Source organism: Aegilops tauschii, chromosome 5 (assembly GCF_002575655.3).
Source record: "Aegilops tauschii subsp. strangulata cultivar AL8/78 chromosome 5, Aet v6.0, whole genome shotgun sequence".
In the NCBI taxonomy this organism is placed as follows: domain Eukaryota; kingdom Viridiplantae; phylum Streptophyta; class Magnoliopsida; order Poales; family Poaceae; genus Aegilops; species Aegilops tauschii.
The window spans coordinates 499,489,042-499,498,738 of NC_053039.3; the positions used below are offsets into that span (position 1 = coordinate 499,489,042).

At 44.6% G+C, this 9,697-nt stretch overlaps 1 protein-coding gene across 1 annotated transcript; it reads left to right on the forward strand.

Annotated features, from left to right (window-relative positions):
- Positions 1-6,862: 6,862 nt before the first annotated feature.
- LOC109753001 (MEIOTIC F-BOX protein MOF) lies at positions 6,863-9,322 on the forward strand. The gene is made up of 4 exons (XM_020311930.4): positions 6,863-7,928; positions 8,026-8,187; positions 8,270-8,345; positions 8,911-9,322. Exons 1-4 carry the CDS (start codon positions 7,089-7,091, stop codon positions 9,048-9,050), a joined length of 1,218 nt encoding a protein of 405 aa, XP_020167519.1. The 5' UTR covers positions 6,863-7,088; the 3' UTR covers positions 9,051-9,322.
- The last annotated feature ends 375 nt before the right edge of the window (positions 9,323-9,697 follow it).

Consider the following 9,697-nt stretch of genomic DNA (forward strand, 5'->3'; position numbering starts at 1 on the left):
TGCTTTCTTTACCATCTTCCAGTGCTCTAGGCCTGGATTCTCTTGATATCTACCGAGTACCCCGGTGATAAAAGCTAAGTCAGGGCGAGTGCACACTTGTGCATACTGTAAGCTGCCAACTGCCGAAGCATATGGTACTGCTTTCATTTGATCGATCTCATACTGGTTCTTGGGACATTGAAATTTCCCAAAACTATCGCCCTTGACTATTGGAGCAGGTGTGGCTTTACTCGCATGCATATTATACTTTTTAAGAACCTTTTCTAAATATGCTTGCTGAGATAGTCCTAAGACTCCATTGTTCCTATCTCGGTGAATTTCTATGCCCAAAACATATGATGCTTCACCAAGATCTGTTATGTCAAAATTTGAGGATAAGTATTTCTTTGTTTCTTGTAGTAGACTAACATCACTACTAGCAAGCAGGATATCATCCACATACAAGATTAGGAAAATATATTTCCCATTTTTAAACATTGCATAAATGCAATTATCCTCAATATTTTCTTTAAATCCAAAACTTTTAATCGTTTGAGTAAACTTTAGATACCACTGCCGAGAGGCTTGTCTTAATCCATAAATGGATTTCTTCAGGCGGCATCCCATATTTTCCTTGCCTTCCATGATAAAACCCTTGGACTGTTTCATGTAGACCTTTTCTTGTAAATCACCATTCAGAAATGCCGTCTTAACATCCATTTGATGTAACTCTAAATCAAAATGAGCAACTAATGCCATTATGATTCTGAAGGAATCCTTACATGAGACTGGAGAAAATGTCTCATTGTAATCTATCCCTTCTCTTTGTGTAAATCCTTTTGCCACGAGTCGTGCTTTATACTTTTCTATATTCCCTTTAGAGTCATACTTAATTTTGTAGACCCATTTACAGCCTACTGTTTTGGCTCCTTTGGGAATTTTCTCCAAGTCCCAAACATCTTTGGAACTCATCGATTTCATCTCGTCTTCCATTGCCTTCATCCACTTCAATGAATGAGGGATTCTCATGGCTTCTTCATATGAGGTGGGATCTTTTTCCATATGAACCATTTCTGTGTTATAAACTTTAAAGTCAGTAGAAATAGCTGACTTTCTTGGTCATGTAGACCTTCTAAGGGCCTCAGTTTCTGGCACATTTTGTGCCTCAACTTCTGGCACTTCTTCTAAAATTTGTTGTTGCACCTCCCTTTCATGCTCAACAACGGGTTTAGTCGGCTCCTGACGGACAGGTTCCGGGTCTTCCCCCATAGCTGTCATGGGTGGAGTTGCAACTGGTAGTGAGAAGAATGGCTCCTGAATCATCGGATTAGGTGCATGCACCCTCTTCTCCTCAAGATCAATTTTTCGAGCTACCAAGCTCCCCCTCATCATTTCGTCCTCTAAGAAGACTGCATGCCTCGTTTCTACAAACTTTGTATATCTGTCAGGGCAGTAGAAACGAAAACCTTTTGATCTGTCTGGATAGCCAATGAAGTGGCAACTTACTGTTTTGGGATCTAACTTTGCAATGTTTGGATTAAACATTTTGGCCTCAGCAGGGCACCCCCACACCCTGAAGTGTTGTAGGGAGGGCATCCTTCCTGTCCATAGCTCGTACGGTGTTTTGGGCACCGACTTGCTTGGTACTCTATTGAGAATGTGAATGGCGGTTTTAAGCGCCTCCATCCATAATCCCAATGGCAAGTTGGAATAACTCATCATGCTGCGCACCATATCCATAAGGGTACGGTTGCGCCTTTCAGCTACTCCATTTTGCTGAGGCTCGCGCGGCATTGAATACTGGGCTACTATGCCAGTCTCCTGCAAGAACTTCGCAAAGGGTCCAGGGACTTGGCCATATGGAGTGTGTCGACCGTAGTACTCTCCCCCACGGTCGGACCTTACTATCTTTATTCTTTTATCGTGCTGATTTTCAACTTCAGCTTTGAATATTTTAAATTTATCCAACGCTTCCGTTCTTTCTTTGATTGGATAAATATAACCATAGCGAGAGTAATCATCTGTGAATGTTATGAACGAGTCATATCCATCCACACTTTTCACCGGAAATGGTCCACAAATATCAGTGTGAATGATTTCTAGTGTGCCTGTGCTATGGATTGCACCTTTTTTGATTTGTTTTACGTACTTTCCTTTAATGCAATCCATGCATTGTTCTAAGTCTGAAAATTCTAACGGAGGAAGAATTTCACTTTTGACTAATCTTTCTATTCTCCCCTTCAAAATATGGCCCAAGCGACAGTGCCATAATTTCGATGAGTCAAATGTTCTTTTTCTTTTCTTTTGTTCTTTATTCGACGCAGAAACATGTTCTTTCACATTGCAAACGGAATGAACTTTTTCACGAAGTGATAACAAATAAAGCTCATCATGTAGTAAAGAATCACCCACATAAGCATTATTTAACCAAATGGCACACTTGCCATGTCCAAAATAACACTCATAATTATCTTTGTCCAAGCAAGAAACACTTATTAAGTTTTTATGACATGATGGAACAAATAAAACATCTCTAAGTAGAAGATTGAATCCATCAGCTAACTCCAAGGAGATATCACCGACAGCTTCAACTTCTGCTTCAACTCCGTTTGCCACTTCAATGCGTCTTCGCTTCTTAGCGTAGTCCGCGTCGAATGGAATCCCTGTAAAGAATTTGCAACATGAACAGTTGCTCCGGAGTCAATCCACCAAGTGGATTTTGAAAACTGTGCATACAGGGATTCATTTACAAATGAAACTATATTGTTACCTCTTTTTGCCATGATCGACTTTAGCCAAACAGGACAGTCTTTCTTGTAATGCCCGGTCTTCTTACAGTGGAGACAAGTGTCTTTGTCCACTGAGAAAGGCTGTTGCTGACGCTGATGCTGATAGGAAACTTTTCCTTGTGGCTTTGAAGGAGAACTTTTGTTGTTTAGATTGTAATTCTTTCTTTTGTGACCCTGCACATAGTTGAGTGTACCACCATGTGAGGCTTTGAGTCTCTCCTCTTCTTGAACACACATTGCTATTGTCTTTTCAACGTCCCATGTTCCAGGTGACATATTATAGTTCACAACAAAAGCTTCAAACTCCTTCGGCAGTGAAGCCATGACAAGGTGGACCAGGAGCGCTGGTTTGATCTCTAGATCCGCATCCATGGGCTTGAGCTTTGCTGCCATATTGCTCATCCTGAGGATGTGCTCTCTTATGCCATGACTACCACCTGTGTATTTTTCTGTCACCAGTTGCTCTAACACCTGGGTGGCATATATCTTTGAAGAGCCAGTGAACTGGCTCTTTATCTTTGAGAGCAACTCCCCTGCGGAAGTGCACTCTGCAATGGAGCCCACAATGGTGCTCTCAATGGTGTTCTTTATAAAAGCCATGCATTTTTTATTTGCATTGACCCACTTTTGATTATCTATGAGGTAGGACTGCTCCAAAGGAGCATAGTCCCCTTTCTTTTTAGCCCATGCAGCATCATCATCAGTAGCCTCTCTTACTGGCTCTGTGGGTCTGACCGGCTGTGGTTTCTCCACAACCCAGTCAAGATCAGCACAGACAAACGCCAGTTCAACTTTCTTCCTTCACTCAGTGTGGTTGTCACCTCTGAGTGTCGGAACTTCTTTTAGGCAACTCATCAAATGAAAGCCTCATGAAATTACAATTTAAGTGACATCAATATAACAATCATATGTATTAATCTAACGTTGGTCAAATTAAACATATAATTGTCTATGCAATTAAATCTATATTATCGTTGGGCAAAAATTAGAAATAAATGCACCTTTAAATTTCAATAATAAAACATGATCATGTTATTAACAACGTTGGTCATAAAAATAACATAATCATATTCATTTTAATAATCACTTTAACATGCTCTTAAAAACTTAATACTATGTAGACTTTTATTTTCTTTGTAAAAGAGCATTAATTATTTACGCAGCGGAAAATCATGAATAAAAACTCACGAACTTTTTACTTTTTATAGAAACTTTTCTATGACCGAATAAAAAATCAAGAACTTTTTTAGTTCTACAGAAACTTTTACTTCATAAACTTTTCTTTTTCTGAAATAATAATTCAATTCTTCTTTGAAAAAACCGAAAATAAGCCGCAACACAGCCTAGCGCGCGGCTAAGCTGCGGCGTCAGCCCAGCGCGCCCGCGGCGGCTGGCGGCCTCCGCCCAGCGCGCCTGCGGCGGCTGGCGGCCTCGCTCTCTTTCGGCCCAGTTGGCCCGGGGCGGGACTAGGGTTTCACGAGGGCCGTTGATCACGATCCAACGGTGCACCGCTGTTCTCGCTGGATCAAAACCAGCGACACGGTCGCCCCGATCGAACCCCTCCCGCACGCGCCGCTCTCGTCTCTCTCGTCCGCTCGCTCCTCTCCCACTGGCGTGAGCACGGAGCTAGGCCCTGGCCGCCGGCGGCGGCGGCGAAAAGCCACCGTTCCGCGCGCGCTCCCTTTGCTGCGGTAGAGAGAGAGAGGGTCGGGCTTGCGCGCTCCTTTTCTTCCCTTCGAGCCGGCCTCTGTGATGCAGCGGGGTCGGGGCTCCGCCGGCCGCCGGCGGCGACAGCGCGCCACCGCGCCGCGCGAGCACCCTTTTCCCCTTCCCCTTCTTTTCTTTTTATTTCCTTCTTCTCTCTATCCACCGAAACCACTGAGAGAGAGAGATCAGCGACGCAAACAGAGCCCTGCTCTGCTCCTTTGTGCGATACAGCGGCGCCTCCCCCGTCCCCCTTGCAGGTGCGCGCGAGCTCCCGAAGGAGAGTGCGCCGCCGTCAAGCGGTTCGGTGGTGGTGCCCTTTGCCCCTTGCGGGGTAGTGTTCTTCGTCCCGGATCCTCGGCGTGCCGATGCGATTTGGGATCGAGAGGAACGGCGCGGCCGAAGCGGCGGCACAACTTTGCTTTGAGATTTCTTTGCGCTCTTTTTGCTGTTAGGGTTCTTTGGGGAAGGGGATCTCTTTTTCTTTTTCTTTTTCTGTTGTTGTTTCTTTGTACCGAAATCCACTAGCCCGATCTGGCTGATACCATTGATAGAACTTTGGATCGGAGTAGGCTAGTAGATCCGGTGAACCTACCTTGTCCGGCAGTGGATGAACTCGAGCCGGAGGCCATCGTGGTGCTGGGGACCACGGCGATGGCAGAGAGTGGGCGAGGTGGTGGAGCTTCCCGTGAGCACCGCGCTAACCCTAGATCGGTAGGGATTGTAGGTGGGGATTGTGGCAGCGATTAACCTCGTGAATAGCGCCCCGGCCCCCACCTCTGTTTATATAGCGCGGGTCACAGGGGCCCACCAACCATGGTTTGGTTGGGCGCCCCCGATCAGGGCGCGAGTCGAACGGGAGAGATCAACCTAACAGTCGGTTCACACACACGCACGCACACACTTTTTGTGAGTCTAATGCCACACCTCATAGGTTATTTTGTTTCGTGAGCGTTTGGAGACAAAATCACTTGGTTAATGCAAATGTGGTGCATGCAAGCACGACTTCGAAATGAGTGGCATCGAGGAAACATCTTTTAAATTGATGGTCAAAAAGGCATGGATGGCTCTCTTGGATGGATCGGTCGTGGCGAGATACTAGACTTGCTCAATCAAGTGCTCAAAATCCATTGACTGGGTGTGCATCGATTGCTCGGCAAAAAGCTGCATCCAATCACACAAGCTCTGTCGGCACAGCCATGGCTGAAGACACATAGCGCGGAAGAAGAACGCATTGCATACGACACCCAACCATTCCATTTCTTATCGAGCATGGAAGTACTCACATGTGCTTCAAGGCTGTTGGCCCTTCCCAAAATAAAGTTGTTGCAAGGCTCAACCTTAGGGTTAGCTAGCAAGTGTTTGTCCTTCTGGATGCGGTGAAATAGCATCCAAACACAATTGTGTTAATAAAAAAGACTAGAGGCCCATAAAGTACTTCAAAGTAGCTCTTAATGGTACAATTTTTTGTTGTATATAACTTGTATTAGGCGGAGACAGAGGGAGTGGTTAATTAGGTGAGGCCACATAATGATTTCTCAAAATCCTGCATCGGGTGCTTTTCTTTTAGTATCCTTTTACACATTTTTGGGGTTTAGGGTTCATTATTTAGATTAATATTGTGTAATATACATCCATATAAACATGTAGAGTTTTTTTTTTGGCTTTTTTAAACTTCAAATATAATTTTGAACTATTTGAAATAAAGTGCTCCAGTACTTTAAATGTACACTTTCATCATGCACCCCTCTTTTCATCATAGGTTTAAAAGGGTATTTATGTCCATCCACATAAATTAAAACAATTAAGGAATTAATCCTTTGATTTGTTTGCTCATTAGCCATGGTGAGCGGTAGAGCGGCAAAATCGCCTTGGCGTATTTGACTCAATACTCTCATGGTCTAGGGAACTAGGCATACATTCAGTCTCCGTGTTATTACTTTAGACTTGCAACAATAACATCACTAAGTATAACAAATAACTTGGGTCAATTCAATATGATCACTATTCTAACATCATACTCTCAATGTTGTTCTTGTTTCAGTACGTAAACAAAAAAGCCTACGACCAGGAAAACATAATCATCATACAACACTTGAGCTAGTCCTGGAGGCAAGACTAGGAATCAAGTTTTACCATTTATTCTTCTACACGTGCTTACGAGTTTTCCTCTAAACCAGATATTCAAGAATCATAAGAGTTATAGCATAGAATTTAAACGCTTAATTATAAACCTGGAAATAAGTAATACAAATGATTTCGGTTCATTGGGAGGTTCTGCCCAAACGCATGTGACGATTGACCAATCTTGCACCGAGCAAACCGAAGTTTATGCCATGTTCCTTTCGGCCCGGACGTAAAGAAAGGGCCCGTTGTGTACAGTACAGTATAGCCCACTAGGCTCATCCGCCTCGTCTCCATCTTTCTCCCCTCACTCCCGAGTCCAAGATCCCCAATTTTGCCATGGCGGCGGCGTAGGGACAGCCAGCAGACATTTTTGCGCCTCCTCCGAATTAGCAGCCTTCTTCTCCCTACCACCATTGCTGCATATGAACACAAGCGCCCACCGTCTCTCTGTCTCCTCCCTCGTACTGCAGTAATCCCAAACCAAAGAAAATGGTTGGAGGGCGCTGGACGGACGCCTTCGCCAAGCCGAAGCATCCGCGCCCTGCAGGTGGCGACGACGGAAGCAACGGCGGTGATGCGGGTGGGGGAGGCGGCATCGGGCATGCCGGCGACCGTCTGAGCGCGCTGCCGGACGACCTCCTCCACGCCATCATGTCGCGCCTCAAGGCCCTGCAGATGGTGCGGACCTGCATGCTGTCCACGAGGTGGAGGCACCTCTGGCGCGCCGTGCCGTGCCTCGACGTCGACGAGGAGGAGACCGGCGCCTACAACAATTTCGACAACTTCACCAGCAACCTTCTGCACTGCCATGACATCGCGGTCCTGGAGGACTTCCGGCTGCACGCCGCCAGGACTTCTGACCGATGGGTCCGCCGCGCCGTAGGCCAAGGCGAGGCATGGCCTTGCCGGCTCAAAAGTTTGCATCTCTTCAGCCTGTCTAATCTGAATCTGACAGATATAGGGAGCCACATCAGCTCCCGCTGCTTTGCTCTGGAGGACGTGCAACTTAGAAACTGCAGTTTTGTGCTCACCAGCAATGCTAAGATCGTCTCCGCCTCACTCAAGAAATTGGCTGTCGTTGATGGCTACTACATGGTGCATGACGATGAGATTTTTGCGTTGATTATAGAGGCTCCTGCTCTTGTTTCTCTATGCCTGGACGGGGAGCTTGAACACATTGTTGATATGACTGAACCACATACCGTGCTGTCTCTTGTGGATGCGTCGATTCAGCTTCCGAGGGTCGAGAGGCGCGTGAATCACCAATTGGGCATTCTTGGCGCGCTGTCTAATGTGACAACCTTGCGCTTGTCGCATTTCGCGGTCATGGTATACTCTTCTTCTTCTTGACATACCCTTTTATTCAGTTTGCATCTCCTATATCTGCAACAATTTAAGGATAAGAAAATGATTGCCTGGGTTTCAGTTGTTGTTCTATGCTACTCGTGAGGATCTTCCTGTATTCAAGTTTGAGAACCTGAGAAGCTTGTTGCTAGATGAGTGTCATATCAGCGACGACTTCCTCGGGCTGCAGCAATACCTGCACAACTCGCGTAACCTGAAGAAACTCACTTTGCGCTGTTGCAAGGTGATCCTACGTCTTCTTTCATGATCTATTAGCATAACTCAATTTTTGTCTGTAATATTAATTCTTTTATGCTGTTCAACAGGTCTTGGATTATAGGCATAACAAGGAGATGAGAGAACGCCTGCACAAATCTTCTGAGGATCTGGTGGATTTCAACTGTGAGAACCTTAGGCTTAGTGAAATCATATACAGAGATGGTGATACTTCTGTCCACCTACTGGTCATGTTTTTGGTGGGCATGCCGACCAATCTACCAAACAACAAGATCGAATTCACTAAAATTGATTAGCAGAACTGTTTGTCAAATATGTTATGTTGTCTACGGTTTGCTGATTTTCGCCCAGGGTGCTTGTCTGACCAATTTGAATCATTAGCTTTTCCTTTTACTAGTAGTTCATCATCTGCATTCCATGTTATATAAATATATATTGCAAGAACCATGTAAATATGCATTGAAGCATGTCATTTCTGTTTGTTTGGCAATTTATGGGGAGAAAAAACTGAACAGGGGATTGATTACCTCTCTCTTATTTGACGCAAGGATGCTCCACTTAATAATATTTGATGGTTGAGGTAGTTTGATTTCACCAACTCATTACTTTTTAATTAACACAAATGTATTCTTGGTTGAAGTGGAAGTATCTTGTATCAGCTATTCTAGGTGATTTAAGGTTGTTACCTTTGGGATGTGGTATTGACATTCACATTTAAGCTCTTCTGCAGATGTTCTTGCTTACTGTGACTCAAATGACACAAGCTGTTTCATCATCCCTTGTACGTGTACAAGGGACATCAGTGATGAAGCAAAAGGCCCTACTACATATCTTGCGGTCATATCTGATACTGAGACGCTGTGTGTGTAGGTTGGTTCCGATTAACTTTTTCGGACGAGGTGGTACAAAATAGTATATTGGATGGTTCAGATGGTTTCTTGATTGAAGTGGAAGTATGTTGTATCGCCTCATCACGGTGATTTTAGGCTTAGTCCTTGTGGGATATGTTATCGATTTTTAAGCTCTGTTTTGCGGCAGTCTTGCTTACTGTGATCCAAATGGCGCGAAGGCAGTACTAAACATCAAAATTGTTGGCAGCGACGCTAGATCAGTACCCACTGTCAATAGAATGATGTTATTCATGAGTGGAGTATTGCATTACTGGGGTGGGTTTGTGCACAAAGAGTCACAGTTGGGTGTTGATAGCACCACCTGTTTATTGGAAGTTGAAGCATGTCAGAAAATCAATGTTTCAGTCACACTGAAACAAGGTCTGATTGGCTGAGAAAAAAGCCATACAATATACATATCATTTACAGCAAAACAAAGGGTTGGTTTGTTAATAACTGATCTTGCCAATGTACCTATCCTTACTGGACGTAGTCATGAACTAATTTCCATGCCTGCATCCCTATGTTGCCAAAAGTTCAGCATTTCATTAACAAAGTGTGTCGATGATCAGGTTACTTCGACGTTGCTTGGTGGTGGCGCAGTACAATGCGTACACTGAACGACTA